General features: G+C 34.5%; 2 protein-coding genes across 17 annotated transcripts in view; one reads left to right on the forward strand and one right to left on the reverse strand.

Moving 5' to 3' along the window:
* The window catches only part of RUNX2 (RUNX family transcription factor 2), a 326,738-nt gene that overhangs the window by 278,746 nt on the left and 29,811 nt on the right, over positions 1–18,181 (reverse strand). The window lies entirely within an intron of this gene.
* SUPT3H (SPT3 homolog, SAGA and STAGA complex component) overlaps positions 1–18,181 on the forward strand; it is a 543,233-nt gene that overhangs the window by 7,954 nt on the left and 517,098 nt on the right. For 3 of the 4 annotated variants that reach the window (XM_019457311.2, XM_019457312.2, XM_019457314.2), the window contains exon 2: positions 4,130–4,230. In XM_019457311.2, the coding sequence (XP_019312856.1) occupies positions 4,130–4,230 (101 nt within the window). Of the gene's footprint in view, positions 1–4,129; positions 4,231–18,181 lie in introns of those variants that run through there. The other variant, XM_053904967.1, reaches the window with a different exon arrangement.

Below are 18,181 nucleotides of genomic sequence, written 5' to 3' on the forward strand. Positions count from 1 at the left end.
ATTTTGGTTAGGAAGCACTTACTCCTGTTCTAATAGTTTTTAAGAAAAATTATTGCTTGTTGAATGAATGGGAAGGAAGAGTATTTACTATCATACATTGCTCTTTATGGTGCTTCATGGTTTTCAGAGTACTTTTCACTTCTGTACTTTTAGTAATCCACTGGCATATGGGTAGTTTAGATGTGCTGTTCACTTTTTTTTTTTTTTTTTTTTTTTTTTTTTTTAGTGTGGCTAAATATGCTTTATTTTCAGATTTTTACAAGTGTTAAATCTCAGGACAGTTTCCCCATAATAATTGACAGGTCTTAGTTCCTACTTTTGCCCCATAGTGTCTTGTGCATTATCTCCAACCTCATTCCACTGAATATATCTGATCGATTAACTTCAGTAGGCTCTAAGGTACTCAGTGGCGGAGACATGTCTTTTTTATCTTTGTATTTGTTATACTGTTCAGTAGTTTGTTCATTCACCCAGCATTTACTGAGCATCAGCAGTGTTAGGCAGTACTTTAGGCACCAAAGTTACAGAAAAATCAGTGTCCCTATCGTTACGCAGTTAGCAGTTTGATGACAAGGAAATAGTTACACTATAGTATGAGAAGTGCTATGATTGATGCATCTTATCTCAGGTTCTGAACTCATTTAATATGTAGTAAGTGAATACAAGTGATTTTTAGTTATGAAAATAACAATCAGCAGTTTCAGGAGAATTGTTGATTTCCAGACAGTTACACATGAATCATCTATTCTTTGGATTATTCATGAGATGTTTTACCTGGTAATTGTATGGACACTTGAGCTTTATATCTTCTGAAGTCCACTTATTTAAATATATTGGAATTACCATTGTGTTATCCCAAATACTAGGTATAAAAGTTTTAAAGTTGTGTATAATTAAATTATTTTATTTTTTACATTTTCAGTGATTGATCATTTTGGTAATTATTTTTCACAGCGAGAGAAATTTATGCTGTGATGTAACTTGAGTTTTTTTGTTTTGTTTTGTTTCTAAACAACAAAACTAAAATGCAGTGTATAATAGTGTTAGCTTAACCTTAATTGCTTCCTGCCTTTGGAGTTCTATGAAAATGAGAATGTTCTGACTGTAACAGTTTTCTACTAATTTATGTATGTGGGATGTTCAGGTTATGCATGGTTGGAATTGAAACTGTTCATACTCAGAATCAGTACATAGGTCTGCTGAATTAATTTTCCTCAGCGGTGATGTAACAGAAGAAATGATAAAACATTCCACTTTTAATAAATGGGTAGACTGATGGATTTCACAACACAGATATTTATGTTGTTTTGGTGTGCTATAACTAGTGATAAAGTTTCCAACTCTTTGAGGTATTTGAAGCCAAAGATGTCTCATGGTATTTCTTCTTTGGTCATTTAGCAACAAAAATATGAGCTGTAATTAGAAACCCGGTAGCATGTTCATTACTTTTTTGTTTAATTCACATTTGTAATGTATAACTTGACTACAGTTAAAACATTTTTTTCCATTATGGTATTTTCTGAGGAAAAGGGTATATCCTCGAGCTCCATTGTTTTAAAATTAAAGATGTCAGTTTTTCTACTCTGGAACAAGATTTTACAGGTGTGATATGGTATTGACTATTGACTTAATGATTGGGTTTAAATATGTATTAATCAGAGATGAACTTAGTCCTCGGGTTCACATTTAAACTGTGGCATGTTGAAATAATCTAGATCTCCATCTGCACATCTGAATTCATTTTGTAAAATATGGCAAACAGCTGCATTTCAATCGAAAGCTAAAACGACTGCAGGACATTAACCCATTGAGAAGATTACAGTAGGTTTTCAGTTCCATGTTAACTGTATTTATTAGAGAAAATTGACTTGAGTGCTTCTGCTTTTAACTGACTTTTTTTTTTTTTTAAATGTCTAGGAGAAAGGAAATAAAGCATTGGGATGATAGGACTTTGATGTGTAAAGAAGTTATGTCTAAAGTTAATTATCTAAAATCAAACAAAATTTGGGTATGGGAAATAATTATTTTAAAGATTCTAATGAGCTATCAGCTCATCATGTCAGAAAAATGTTATTCACCTGCTTGATGTAAAAATTAAATAACTGACTGTGGAAGGATGATCGTGGTTATAATAAACTAGGATTGGGACCTTTTACCTCTTACCGATAAATACTCTTGATGTGAAACATTTGCAGTAGGGGGACAACTGAAGAAAGCTGTTTTAATAGGAATTAACTTTCTGAAATGTCTCCTCTTCAGAGAGAGTGAAAGCGGGGTGACTAAAGGGGCAGGCTGCTCCAGCAACGTCAACAGGACATTTGGCCACAGGATAATCCCACAGACTGACATGTCTTCAAATCTGACATGAGTCAACTTAAATCCCGTTTTTGGAGGCTGGGGTTAATACACAATCTTTGAGTTTAACGTTTTCTCCATGATAGCATATCTTTGCCAGTATTCTCCTGGGTGAGGGAAACATTTTCTGAGGTTCTTGGGAGAGCCAGGTTCCTTGTTTTTTTTTGTTTTTTGTTTTTTGTTTTTTTGTTTTAAATCACTGCCCTGATTCTGTAGGACCATTCCTAGAAGTAGTTGGGTTCCTGTCTATTTTCCCCCAATCTTGGATTTGGTGATGTGAATTGTTTTTTGTTTTTTTTTTTTTTAAAACCTGAGTTCTAATCGTGATGCTTCTTATCCTATATTTTTGTAGAAAAAAGGACTTACTTTAAAAATCTTTGTGGAAAAGAAATCAGGCTTAACACACGTTTATGGTCTTTAATAGCATCAGCTTTTTTATGTGCTTTAGAATTTTGGTTTTCAGGCTCAGTTTGAGTGAAACTTTTTCCCTTGTTTTTCTTTGCTCTTGCATTTGGCCTGGCCCTAAGGGCCCTCTAACTAGACCATGACTTCTGTTGGCAGATAGTTGGCTTTGCCACAGAAGGATATTGTGACACTCAGATCTAGCTAACCAGCTAGCCTGCTGTTTATCTTAGTCCTCTGTCCTGTTGACTTCTCAAAAGCTTCTTCTTTTCTTTTTTAAAGTTTATTTATTTTGCATGCGCGCGTGCATGCATGCAAGGGGGTGAGGCAGAGAGAGAGGCACAGAATCCCAAGCAGGCTTGGAGCTGCCAGCACAGAGCCTGGTGTGGGCCTTGATCCCATGAACCGTGAGATCATGACCTGAACCCAAAATCAAGATTCAGACACCAAACCAACTGAGCCACCCGGGTGCCCCAGTACTACTTTCTTTTATCATATGTTCAAATCTGCAAATTATTTTTATTGTAAGGAAATTATATTGCAATGTTTATATGGACATACAAAATAATAGCTAACATTTATTGAGCACTTACCGAGTAATAGTTGAGGCTTTTATCTACTTTTATTGTGATGTTATTTTCACTAATTCTTGTTTATAGGACTGCCACATGCATTAAATAAAACAGCATATATTAGGTTTGGCATCTACTTTTCCTATTATGCATCGGCTTAATTGTATTGGGGGAAAAAGTCACATTTTAAATTGATGAGTTAGTTAACCATAAGGTAAAATATCACACTACTTACTTCTGATGTGCTGATTGAGTTTATTTTTATTATTTATATTTTAGGGTTTGGTTCAAATGGGGGTTAGATTATGCATTGGTTTTCTAATTCTGTGTTTTGCAGTTGTGCATTTCTTTGTATTAACGCTCACTTGGAACCCGAGTACATGAATAGGAAAATCAGAGTTGTTCTGTTGTTCTGGTTGGAACTGGGAGGGTGTGCTTAGAGACCCCTTGGGAGCTCCCTGAAATATTGCCAGTGAACCTTAGGGCTCCCTGGAACGTATTTGGAAACCATGGAGTTCTGTTATTTTAATGACTCTTTTTCTTCCATTATTTATTGTAAAATTGGTACTAAAACGTTTATCACTTAAGTCGGTAATTTTTGATATCATATTCGACTAAGCAGTTTTTCCTTTTTGCTATTTCATTTAATAAAGAATATTAATAGGAACAAATCAGATTTATGTAAAAATTAGAAATTTAAAATTTTCTCTACTTTTGAAGTAATTTATAATTGCTTCCACTCTCCATACACTTGTTTATAGTTAAATACATTTTGTAAGCCTTATTTCTTTTTTATTTAGATGAATAATACTGCAGCCAGCCCAATGTCTACTGCCACTTCAAGTAGTGGAAGAAGTGCGGGGAAGTCGGTAAGCTTTGCAGCAGAATTACAGAGTATGATGTGAGTATGTCTCTGCATCACACTTCTTACTATTTCAAGTTTATTCATTTGATAAAAGACAATAGAAATAACAACATTTCTAAAACTTAACTTTGAAATGTGTACTTAACGAAGTAAAAATGCAATAGTGTCTTCATAGTTTAAATAGCCATATGTAGAAGGGGCAAAATAGGTTAATAATGCTCCAGTAGTGCTGTATCTGAAAAATAAGTACTGGTTCATCTTTATAAAAGAATGAACAATCACTTAAGTCGGTTTGCTCTCGTTATGATTCTCTGCTCAAATCTGTGTTATGGATTGTTTATTACTATTTTAGTTTTAGATTTAGAGGACTTTGAGGTTGATTATATTCTTGGATAGTTGAAATGTTTTCACGGAGAGGTTCTCTGTTTTTCTCAAGTATCATAATAATTCCATGAGCCTAATTTAAATTACTTTTTAGTTTTGATAATATTTGAAATCACTATATTGCTGAATGTTGAGAAAAAACATAGAACATCTAAAAAACACGTGTGTTCTTTTTGAGAAATTGCACAATCATTCTTTCCTTAAGACTCTTTTTAGCTTAATTTCTTGTTTCTTGCATTGAGTGACATGGCAAATCTTGATTTGAGGGGAGGTAGCATATTTATTAGAAATGTCTGCTGCCATATATTCGTTTTAGTTTATTCTTAGTTCAGGAGACAATTACTCGCGTAAGTGGGACAACACATTAGAACTCTTCTTTTCCTGTAGATACATTATTTGTGACATACTGGGCAATTTGAAAAGAATGTTTCTGTGGAAGGTTTAAGTATCTTCCTCTTGTGGGTGTATATTGGTAGCCTTCATAGAGGGTTAACGCTATTGTGTGATGATTATTGTTCAGATACGTAGGCTGTTCTATGCTCGATAAACATAACTTTAGACAGCACTGAGAACGTTTAGGTCGTAGGTTCTCAAACCTTTTGGTGTGAGGTTCCTTTTACACTCTTAGTTGTTGAAGACCTTAAGCAGCATTTGTTTATGTGGGTTTTAATCCGTTAATATTTATTGCCCAGAGTTTAAAACTGAGGAATAAAAAATTAGTAATTTACTTGCAAAATGGTATACCTATTACATGTTAACATAAATAGCATATCCCCTATGAAAATAGTTATATTCTTAAACCAGAAATTGATAACGTATTTTGTTAGATAAGATGAGAATAAACTTAGTATATTAAGAGTTGTATGAGGTGAACCTGGGTTTCAAATTATGGAAATTGTTAAGGGTTTTATGCTGGTATAATTTTTATATGATAAGCATTTTCATTTTAGTTTTGTAGATTTACATTAAGAATGTTTTATATTGCATTCTGTTAATTATGTTTCAGAATATCAAATGTGCTTTAGAAGGTTTACAGTAAAGTGAAGAAATTCATTTTCTTGTAGAGCTGGTTCATTGATTTACTTTGTGTTTTTAAAAGCTTTTTAATTTCAAACTCATAAGAGAGTAGGATAATGAACTCCAACTCCAATGAACTCATGAACTCCATAAAATCATCCAATTTTAACAATAATTGTGTTTTGCTAGTCCTACTTAACCTTTCTCCCTACTGTCTACTTTTCTTTCATACAGTATTTTAAAGCAATTCCCAGACATCATATTTTAAAGTTGGCGGTATTTATTAAAACAATGTATTTGTTGTAAATAAAAAATAAGCTCTGTAGCATAGGTCAGCACACTATGGTCATGGGCCAATGGACTGGCTGCCTGCTTTTGAAAAGAAGATTTTATTGGACCACATCCATACTCATTTGCTATCTGTCACTGCTTTCATGCTATATGACAGAGTATTTGTGACAGAGACCATGTGGCCTGTAAAGCTGAAAATATTTACTGTATGGCCCTTTACAGAAAAGGTTTACCTGGTCTATAGAAACAGCTCTCTGTAAGAAAGCTGTATTTCCTTTTGTCATTTATACTTAGGAGAGGTTCTTCTTAGTGCATTTGATAGACTGCAGGCCACTTAAGAAAACAGAAAAAAATAAAAGCTAAATTCAGCACTTTCTTATTAAATACTTTTGCAAACATCTTCTCAACTAATGTGCTTAAGCTGGATTCAGAATGCAAAAGTTATTGTTGGCTACAGCTTTGGAAGAAATGTACATTTTCCTTCTATTTCAGACCTCTTAGAGAGACCATTCCTAATAGTTACATTCATCATTTATAGTCTGAAGTTATTTTTTTCCCCTTATGAATTGCTTCATAGAACACAAAAAAAGGGCCCAAATTGGGGGAAACTTTTCAAATTTACCAATGTTTTTTATTGGTGTAAGGTTTTTAGGCTTTTGATTATATAAGAATAAGTATACATTTATTGTTGCTTATTTCACATGTGAAGTGCAGCCCTAAGTATTCATCTTTATTTTGTGTTATAGGAATTTCATTCTGTGAATCCTTACCCGCTTGTGTCCCCCCAACCCCCACCAGTTCTGTTCAGTCTGTTTGTATTGTATTGCTGTTTTTATTTATTTTTTAAAAATGTTTATTTGTTTTTGTGAGAGGGAGTGAGCAAGCAGGGGAGGTGCAGGGAGAGTGGGAGACAGAATCTGAAGGAGGCCCCAGGCTCTAGGCTGTTAGCACAGAGCCCGACACGGGGCTTGAACCCACGGACAGTGAGATCATGTCCTGAGCCAAAGTCAGACGCTTAACTGACTGAACCACCCAGGTGCCCCTGTATTGCTGTTTTTTAATCTTCTGCTGTCATTTCACCACTAATGAGCTGTTTTTCTCTTGGCTCCCTGCCCTCTAAATAAGTAACAGTATTGTGGTATCATTTCCAGGGGATAGTTGCACTGTGAAAGGTGTCTAATTGTGAAACACAAATGACATTGTCCTGATCAAATACAGAACTGGCAGCTGGTCTGTACTGTTAGCGCCTTGAGAGAATTGACCATATTTTAAGTTTGTGTTGTAAATTCTACCAGTGAAGTATTCTTTAGGAAGTGTTCTACAGATTTTAAACTAAAGGACGAGCCATCAAAGAGTTGGTGGGTTGGGGATGACAAGCAGCTTTCCCTTACCGAGTACATATAACTCAGCACATTTGCTGTATGTTTCTTATCACAGCTCTTTGAGTAATGTGTGCTGGGAGGGCCCAAGAGGCTTTTCATTTTTAAGTTACTGAACTCAAGTAGCCTGTAAATTACAAAGTGAAATCTTTTCAATCCACATTGCAGGTATTTTAACAAACTTCTTAAGAATTTTGATTAAGAGCACTTCAAGGAGTTTTCATTGGATATTTTCTTCTTTATTTTACTCATTTATATATTTCTTGCTTTGTTATATTGTACTTTGTCAGGTTTTTGACCTGGTGATGATGCCAGGTTTCACTGCTTGGTAGCATTTAGTAATTCTCATGCAACTAAATTAAAAAAAAAATAATGGTTTTGTGTTTACACGTCACTTACATTTTATAAGAATTCTTCCAAATGAAAGTTTCATCCATATTTAAAGTTCACAGATTGAAAAGAAATTTTTTTATTGAGGAGTGTTTTTTTATATACAATAAAATTCACTCTCTTAACTGTACAGTTGTGCAAGTTTTGCATTTTTAAAAACCAACATTTATTGGCCTCCTATCTGGTGGTACCTAAATGCCTTCAGAATAGTGCAGCAATAGAGAAGGGTTGTGGAGACACGTGACTGTCATGTGATAGGATGTGAGCAATTAATTTCATGGTAGTACAAGGGAGGGAGTGATGACCTTCTGAGGGTAAGCTTCCTGAAGTCTGTGCTTCTGACTGCTTCCTGGAGTGTCCTTTAAGTATTCTGTGAGCATCTCAAACTTAGTATGTCCCAAACTGAACTAGTACAGTAAGATTTGCTTCTTTTCCTGGGAATTTTTGGGGTATATAGCAAAATCTGTTTATTCATTGCTGCATTAGACTAGGGCAGAGTTGTCTATGTAAAATGGTATCTTTTGGCTATTATTTAACATTATAAGTTTTGAGCTGTGAGAGAATTCTGTTCCCAGTTCTATCCTCACACTAATCTGTCTTTAAAGAGACCTGATATGTAAACATAGGAATTAGTAATAGATGTTCATTAAACTCACGCAGGGTTGCTTCAAATATTGAGTTTCCCTACTGTGTTTAAGTTTTTAGGAAATTGGAGAAAAATTCTTAAAGGTAAACAGTGCTGACATTTATTACACCTTCAGGGATGCTTTAATAATACTGATGATCATAGTGAATGCTTGTGTAGAGCATAATGTGTACCAGGCACTTCCTGAATGCTTCCGTATACCATTTCGTTTCTTTCTTTCATTTTTTTTTTTTTAAATGTTTATTTTTGAGAGAGAGAGACAGCATGCGAGCAGGGCAGGGACAGAGAGAGAGGGAGACACAGATCTGAAGCAGGCTCCAGGCTCTGAGCCGTCAGCACAAAGCCCAGCGCGGAGCTGGAACTCATGAACTGCGAGATCATGACCTGAGCCGAAATCGGGCGCTTAACCGACTGGGCCACCCAAGCCCACCCCCCCATCCCCCCCATTTCATTTAATTTTCACACAGCCCCATGAGGTGAATACTGTTACTCCCCTCTCACAGATTAGAGGAGGAAATGGAGACACAAAAGTTAGTAACTTGCAAAAAATTGCCATTATAATAAGTGGCAAAACCTGGTGTTTAAGCCTGGGAGTGTAACTCCATCAGAGTCTGTGCTTTGATGTATTATGCTAAACTACATTTCAGTCAGTAAAACTTTGATTCTGATCTATGAAATTTAGTTTACAAATGAATGTTTATTAATTTATGTGTGAGTAGTGTACTGTAATGAAGTAATGACAAAGCTGAATTATTAGTATTAATTAGTGTTATTAGTAATGAGGTCTAATTTTTATAAGAAGTATTGGAATGTTATTTTCATATACTCATAGCATTTATTTCAGTTTCCTATACCTGACCACCAAATCGCTTTAAGCAAGGCCATGTCAGTAATGAAGAGAAAGTATAATTTTTCATTGAAATTGTATACTTATTACATGCTCCTTATTGGATGCTCCTATTTGTGATATGTCATAATTTTGGATATGGCTACATGGTTGAATATTTAATGTAATATTTAACATAATGTGAATATTTAAATGTACCTTTTATATTTTATCACTATTAACTAATACTTTAATTCCTGATTCCTGATAATTTAAATTACACCGAAATACGTGGATGAACTTATCCTTGTACTTTTTGTGGAATGCATCTATTTGGAATATTTTACTATATACATTGGTTTATAGATACAACAATAATGAGGATTTTCAAATTATTTGAAATGGGTCACAATCTTTCCTTTTGAAAGTGAGAAAATGCTAAAGCTGATTGAGAACGCAAAAGCGCTGTGTAACTGAAAGTTGGTTATACTGGGGCGCCTGGGTGGCTCAGTCGGTTAAGCGGCCGACTTCGGCTCAGGTCGTGATCTCGCGGTCCGTGAGTTCAAGTTCCGCGTCGGGCTCTGTGCTGACCGCTCAGAGCCTGGAGCCTGTTTCAGATTCTGTGTCTCCCTCTCTCTCTGACCCTCCCCCGTTCATGCTCTGTCTCTCCCTGTCTCAAAAATAAATAAACGTTAAAAAAAAAAATAAAAAAAAAAAGAAAGTTGGTTATACTTATTTCCTTTCAGAAATAAAAATAAGGAAATGTTCAAGTTGCTACATCCAACTGAATGAAGTCCTTGCATTGAACAAGTGTGTCATCTTATAAATGGGACAAAATACAGTTTTGAATTTGTGCTGAAATACCTCTATCAGTTATCTCATGAAAAGAAAGTTAGTAGGCCTTTGAGTTGAGGATAGTATGTCTGTCTCTAATTAGGGAGAAAAACGTGTTGCTCAGTCTTAGAAATGAATCCTTAAAATTCAGAGAAAGAGTCATTTTGGTAATTTTATATTAAGTATTCTTAGTAAGATAGGGAAAAATAGGTAAAAATTCATAGATTCGTTATTCTAAAATTGCAGTGTAGTTGCAAATTATGAGACTGGAGAACGGGAATACTGGTTCTGAGCTAGTTTGATGGTGAACCAGGACCTAGCAGATACACAGTTGTGTATAGACTTCACTTGTCTTTAGTGTGAACATTCATGCATTCCACTGTGTTCCTGAGCGCTTGCCTAGACTCTGAGAGTATCATATGCATATATATATATATATATATATATATATATATATGTATATATATATATATATTAAATGCTTATTTACTTATTTTGAGAGGGAGAGAGCTCGAGCAGGAGAGAGGCAAAGAGAGTGAGAATCCCAAGCAGGGTCCATGCTGTCGGTGTAGAGCCTGACCCAGGGCTCCATCCGATGAACCATGAGATCATGACGAGCTGAAATCTAGTCAGACACCTAACTGACACTGCCACCCAGGTGCCCCCTCACCCACCCTTTTTTAATGTTTATTTATTTTGAGAGAGAGAGCATGTGTGAGCTGGGGAGGGGTAGAGACAGAGAAAGAGGGGTAGAGGGAGAGCATCTAGCATATGATTTATTTACACTATTCTTTCTAAAACCTGAAAACTTCCAAATTTGAAATACATTTCTCAGATAAGGGATTGTGGACTTGCATCTACTTTGTAGGGTTTATTTGAAGATGAAATGAGATACTCAGTCAAAGCACATAGTTCTTGTTCCTGGCACATAGTACATACTCTCCTGTTAGTTGTTGCCATCATCTTATAAAAAACGTTATCAGCTGGGGTGTCTGGGTGGCTCAGTTGGTTGGGTGTCTAGCTTCGGCTCAGGTCATGAGCTTGAGGTTAGTGGGTTCAAGCCCCACGTCGGGCTCTGTGCTGACAGCAGAGAGCCTGGAGCCTGCTTTGTTTTCTGTGTCTCCCTCTCTCTCTGCCCCTCCCCTGCTTGCATTCGGTCTCTGTCTCTCTCTCAAAAATAAACAAACATTAAAAAAACTTAAAAAAACGGGCGGGCGCCTGGGTGGCTCAGTGGGTTAAGTGTCCGACTTCGTTCAGGTCATGATCTCAGGTTTGTGAGTTCATGCCCCGCGTCAGGCTCTGTGCTGACAGCTCAGAGCCTGGAGCCTGCTTTAGATTCTGTGTCTCCCTCTTTCTCTGCCCCTCCCTGCTCATACTGTGTCTCAAAAATAAACACTAAAAAAACTTAAAAAAAACTCAAAAAAACCAAAAAAATGTATCATCAACATATGATTAGGAAACTTATAAAAATGTAAGTGTAGGGGCAGATGTTTGCAGTTTTATGGGAATAATTTTTATAATCATAGAGAAAAATGATTTGTCTACATCATAGCCTGTTGTCCAGTAGAACTGTCTGCGGTGATGGAAATTTCTATTTCTGTGCTCTCCAATATGATAGCCACTAAACACATGTGCCTACTGAATACATTAAATGAGTATATTTGACAACCTAAAAGAAATATGGAAAATACAAATTATACATGGACTACTACTTTTCTGGGATGCTTGCTTATATTTTTACCGAAATTGGGAAAATACATACTACATGTTATGACTTTTTTTTTGGATTTAATATTTACTTTTAAGTGCTGTTACCAGTTTTACTTTTTACTTCTTCCTCTTTGATTGTGGCTGTCATTGTCCCACAGTTCTTTAAAGATTTGGGGATATTAATTTTTGGTTACTTTGGCAGGTCAGATTTGATTGTGAAGTTTAACATTACATTAATGTTCTGTTTTATAGAAAGTACAGATAATTAATACTGAAGTGTTAATTTCTTGAAAACGTTCCTTTGTGAATTTATATATTCTTTGTCTTACTGAAAATCCCACGACTATTACTCTGAACGTATTGTACTGTACTTGATTGTCATGCCAATGTGCATTTAGCTAGATTTACAGAATTACTGGTAGCTGCAAAGTTAGCATTACGTTATGAATTATTAAGTCAAGTCATTTTTTTAACATGCTGAGATTTTGAAAACTTGTTATTTTTAAATGTACCAAATTCAAAATTAATCTTTAGGAACAGTAGTGGGTAGGGGCGCCTGGCTGGTTAAGTCGGTAGAGTGTACGACCCTTGATCTGGGAGTTGTGTGTTCAAGCCCCAGGCTGGGTGTAGAGATTACTTTAAAAACACAAACAAAAATCTTAAAAATAGTAGTGGATAAAAATGGATTCTTTAGTACAGCAAATATATCAGAAAGTGGTTAGTAATTTTGGATAGGAAATGAAAATTTGATATCTACTATCACGTATTGATTATGTCCTAAGAATAAAGTCTGTTGATACAGGATGTAAATGATTCCTAAAATGAAAAAGATATAATTTCATATAAAATAATAATAATAAGGGAATGAATCTTTTTTAGTTGATAGTTTGTTGGGTCTAAGGTTTCATGACCATTTTTAAGTTGGCTGACACACAGCTCTGATTGATTCTCTAGGTGTGAGACTGATACGTAGTTTTGCGTTACATCCAAGGACATGAGAATTGATTTATTTTGTGATGTATTTTAACATGTTAACATATATATTAATACGTTTGTATATGTTTTTGATATACTAAGATACATCACAAAAATTTATATATTGGTATGAGTGTGCTGCCTTTTGCAAATGTATACTTTTTGACATCACTGCATAGATATTTAGAAAATCTTAAAGTATCATGTGCCTTTTTGAGAATACTGTAGTCATTAGGTTTTCTGAGTGGCATAACCGTTTTTTTTTCCTGGGACAGAATATAGTTTACAAACCACTGTTCTAGGGAAGAGAAGTGAGAACCAACCCTTAATCTTTGACTGCTTTCTTCCTCTTTTTTTCTCATTGATTTCTCTGTCTTGAAAGAACAATATATTTTACCATGGCTGGAACAGTGTTCGTAGCCTTTTGTGACTTTTCCCTACTCCTGTTTTACGTGGGTTAGGAATGTGTGTCTAATAGGGATAACAATGCACTGGTAATATATTTCTGCCAATTATGGGTTAAATTAAACTTTTTGGGCTGGTCTGGCAATCAATTGATACTTATTTCTTCAACAAAAACAGCATTCTTTTTGTGTGGAAATACACTCAGTCAAACTTGGAGTACAACCCATTTCTAAGTCAAATACTGTATTTTTTTATTCTGCCTCTTCCAACCTAGAATTTGGGTTTCATAATATCCTGTATATCTCTAATCCTTTGGAAGGATATGAACAGAGGTAATATCTGTTTTTAATATACAGTAAAATTTATCTGGAATTTATAATATAATACAATTTGAGTAATTTAAAGGGTAAGTTAATATAAAGGACGATAATGCCACATCTGAGTGATTTACATAACATGATACAGTGGAAAGGGTTGTAGATTTGCAGTCGCGAGATCTCGGTTCACTTCTGTGTTGGTGGGTTTTATATATTAAGAACAAAATAACCTCCCTTACCCACCCCCGCCAAAAAAAACATAAAACCCTAAAACCTAAACCCTAAAACCATGGAAATGTTATGGGTAGGAATTGTTATATCTATATTTTATTTATAATGAAATGTCTTTTATATTTCCTTATTATAGAAGCAGTTCATGTGTTTTTCTGAAAAGAAAAGATATCAGGAGATATAGAAAGAACCTAAAGAACATTTTAAACTCACTGGGTTAAAAGCACTGTTAATGCTTTGGTATTTATCTTTCTAGTTCCTTTCCAATGCATATAAAAAATAAACACCAAAAGCTCATATTGTTACTGCTATTGTATAACTTGGATTTTTACTTGTATAATACCATAAGCTCTTTCCATATTGATAAATATATTTAATGTCATTATCTTTATAGCTGCAGTGTGTATTTTTCTAATATTTCAGCATTACAGATAGAATTGTAATGAACTTTCATTATATACAGATATAGAGCTATTCCCCTCCTTTTTTCTCTTCTCCCCCCACCCAGTGTTTTCTCTCTATCTCTGTACTCTGTGTGTGTGTGTGTGTGTGTGTGTGTATGTGTGTATGCATGTGTGTATCTTTGAGCGTGTGACTGGATATTTTGTTAGGACTAATTCTTTTAAGGTTTTTGTTGACCTTCCATAAAGGCTTTAATGAAATGTAATTCTACCAATAGTGTATATAATATATACCTTGCCAATATTGAGTAATGTGACATATGTATGTTTACATTTATTTATATGTAAATCAATATATAATTGAAGTAAATTCACAATATTGTTAGTTTCAGGTGTACAACATGATTTAATAATTCTGTATATTACTCAGTGCTCATCATGATAAGCGTAGACACCATCTATCACTATACAACATTATTATAGTATTATTGGCCATAATCCCTATGATGTACTTCTCATCTCCATGACTAATTTATTTTATAATTGGAAGTTTGTATCTCTTAATGTGTTAATCTATTTGCCCATTGCTGAGTCCACTTCCCCTCTGGCAACCACCGGTTTCTCCTCTATATTTAAGAGTCAGTTGTTTTACTTATTCATCTGTTTTGTTTTTTAGATTCCACATATATGTGAAATCATACAGTCTTTGTCTGACTTATTTCACTTAACGTAGTACCTCTAGGTCTATCCATCTTGTTGTAAATGGCAAGACCTCATTATTTTTTTATGGCTGAGTAATAATCCATTGTATATATATACCACATCTTCTTTATCCATTCACCAGTTGGTGGACACTTGGGTTGCTTCCATACCTCAGCTATTGTGAGTAATGCTGCAGTAAACATAGGGGTGCCTGTATCTTTTCAAATTAGTGTTTTCATTTTCTTTTTTTTTTTTTAATTTTTTTTTCAACGTGTTTTATTTATTTTTGGGACAGAGAGAGACAGAGCATGAACGGGGGAGGGGCAGAGAGAGAGGGAGACACAGAATCAGAAACAGGCTCCAGGCTCCGAGCCATCAGCCCAGAGCCTGACGCGGGGCTCGAACTCACGGACCGCGAGATCGTGACCTGGCTGAAGTCGGACGCTTAACCGACTGCGCCACCCAGGCGCCCCAGTGTTTTCATTTTCTTTGGGTAAATACCAAGTAGTAGAATTACGGATCATATAATATTTCTATTTTTAAGTTTTTGAAGAACCTCCATACTGTTTTCCAGTGGCTGCACCAATTTACATTCTTCAGAGCAAGGCATGAGGTTCCTTTTTCTCCATATCCTTGCCAAGACTTGCTGTTTCTTTTTGATGCAAGCCATTCTGACTGGTGTGAGGTTATCTCACTGGTTTTAATTTGCATTTCTCTGATGCTTAGTGATGTTGAACATCTTTTCATGTGTCTGTTGGCCACCTGTATGGATTCTTTGGAAAAATGTCTATTCAGGTCTTCTGCCTTTTTTTCCATGAGATTTTTGGTATTTTGATGTTGAGTTGTGTCAGTTTTTGGTATATTTTGGATATTAATCCCTTATTGCATCTATTATTTGCAAATATCTTCTTCCATTCAGTAGGTTGCCTTTTGTTTTAATGATGTTTTCCTTTGCTGTGCAAAAGCTTTTTATATATTGTTGTTGTCCTAATAGTTTGTTTTTGCCTTTTTTCCCTTTGTGGGAGGAGATGTATCTATAGATATGTTGCTAAGGCCAGTGTCTGAGAGATTACTACCTGTGTTTTCTTGTAGGAGTTTTATGGTTTCAGGTCTCACATTTAATTTTTAATTCATTTTGAATTTATTTTTGTGTATGGTGTAAGAAAGTGGTCCAATTTATTTTGAATGTAGATGTCCCATTTTCCCTGTACCATTTATTGAAAAGACTGTCTTTTCCCATTGTATATTCTTGCCTCTTTTGTCATAGATTAATTGACCATATAGATGTGGGTTTATCTCTGGACTCTCCATCCTGTTTCATTGGTCTATGTGTCTGTGTTTTTTGCTAGTACCATACTGTTTTGATTACTATAGCTTTGTAGTATATTTGGAAATCTGGGCTTGTGATACCTCCAGCTTTGTTCTTTCTCAAGATTGCTTTGGGTATTTGATGTTTTTTGTGGTTTTGTTTATATATGCTTACATTTATATATATTTTTATTCATAAGTATTTTAAGTACATATATTGTCATGAAAGAATTATTCAGTTTAGTTTTTAATTGGTAATACATTCACACATTTAAAAATAGTCAGTTATTCAGTGAAACGTTCTCTTGACATTGTTGCCTGTTTTTTACCCTCTGAGTTACAACTTCTTTCCTGTGTATTCTTCCAGTTTGTCTACATATAAACACATATGAATATGTTCTTATTTTTCCTTTTTACACATGGAGTGACATGTTATAGACATTCTTTTGTATTTATTTAAAAAAAGTTTTGGGGTGCCTGGGTGGCTCAATCAGTTAAGCGTCCAACTCTTTCTTGCTTTTGTCTCAGGTCATGATCTCACAGTTCATGAGTTTGAGCCCTGCATCAGGCTCTGCACTGACAGCACTGAGCCTACATGGGATTCTCTCTCCCTGTCTCTCTACCCCTCCTCTGCTCTGTCTGTCTCTCAAAATAAATAAACTTATTTATTATTAAAAATATAGTAAATTTTATATAATAATTTTAATATAAAATATTTAATATAAAAATAATAATTATTATTAAATAAAAAAATTTTAAAAAATGCATCAGGAGACCTCTGCATAGCAACATAAACAGAAGACAAAAAGAATGTGTTTAAGGTCTTCTAGTGTTTTGTAGTTGAGTTATTGTTTGATGAACTTGAGAGCCTAAATAAACACAAGGGAGCCCTTTATTATTCAAAGGAAACTGAGGCAACTTCTAAATGTGTTACTTAACGCAGAAAAGGTAATAAGATCTTCATACTGATAAACAAAAAGAAGGAACAAAAGCAATCTGTAATCCCTTACCAAGAGAGAGTCTTATACTTTGGTGTGTGTTTATGTGTCTGATATAATTTATTTAAGTTTTTAGTAATTTTTAGCTATTGCTGTGATTTTTGGTAATCTTCCTTCTTTCCACCCCCAACTTAATATACTGTGAATGGTTTCTATGTTATTAGACAATTATTTTATTATATAAATATCTTTCATGCTATTAATCCCTTGTTATTGAACCATTTGATTATTTCCAGGTTTTCTACTTTTATTAAAAATAACGTAATAAGATCTTGATACCTATTACCTTAAAATCTTAGAAGAACTTTTGAATCTAAAAGCCTTTTTGATAGTAACTTCCTAATTTTTCTTCCAAGAAAATTGGACTGATTTATATTTCCATCAGCAGTTATAAGAATATCCCTCTCCATCTCTCTCTGATATTTAATAGTTGTGCTATTTTACAGCTTTTCTTTGACTACTGAGTTTGAAAATATTTTAGCCATTTATATTTCTTTATTTGTGGGCAATTGTTCCTATTCTTAGTACAATTTTACTGGGTTCTTGTTTTTCCCTATTGTTTACTGAAGCTTTTAATATATTAAAGGCATTGGCCCTTTGTTGATTGTAATATGGAAGTCTCGCCACCCTACTCCCCATCTTTTGGTTTCTTTAAGGTTTGTCTATAGTGAGTGATTTCTTTTCAATATGTAAGTTTTCATTTTTAATGTAGCTAAATCAGTCTTATACTTTATTGCTTCTGCCTTTGACAGGAAGTCCTACCCTCAATTTTTGTACATATCTTCTGGTACTTATATTTCAGGTTTTTAATTTCTACAGTTTAATATTTTATCCATTATTTTGTTGTATAGTGTCAAAGAGGGTTCTAAGTTAAAACAGTTTTTAGATTGGGTTGCCAGTGGTCTAACCACCATAAATTATATAAGCCTTCCTTTTCCCTCAATTGAAATGCTACCTTTATCAGATAATAAATTATTATTTTTGAGCTTTCTGCTTTGTTCTATTAAATTGTCTATTCCTTTGCCAGTACTACATTATTTTAGTTATTATAGCTTCTTAATATGTTTTAAAATTTGCTATTATAGTTCAGGGTCATCCGCATAACTTTTCCATTTAAAATATTTCTTGTCTCTTTTCCTATTTTTATTCTTCCAGATGAATTTTTAGGGATCA

This window comes from Panthera pardus, unplaced genomic scaffold (assembly GCF_024362965.1).
Source record: "Panthera pardus isolate Hobbes unplaced genomic scaffold, ASM2436296v1 HiC_scaffold_17, whole genome shotgun sequence".
Lineage (NCBI taxonomy): Eukaryota > Metazoa > Chordata > Mammalia > Carnivora > Felidae > Panthera > Panthera pardus.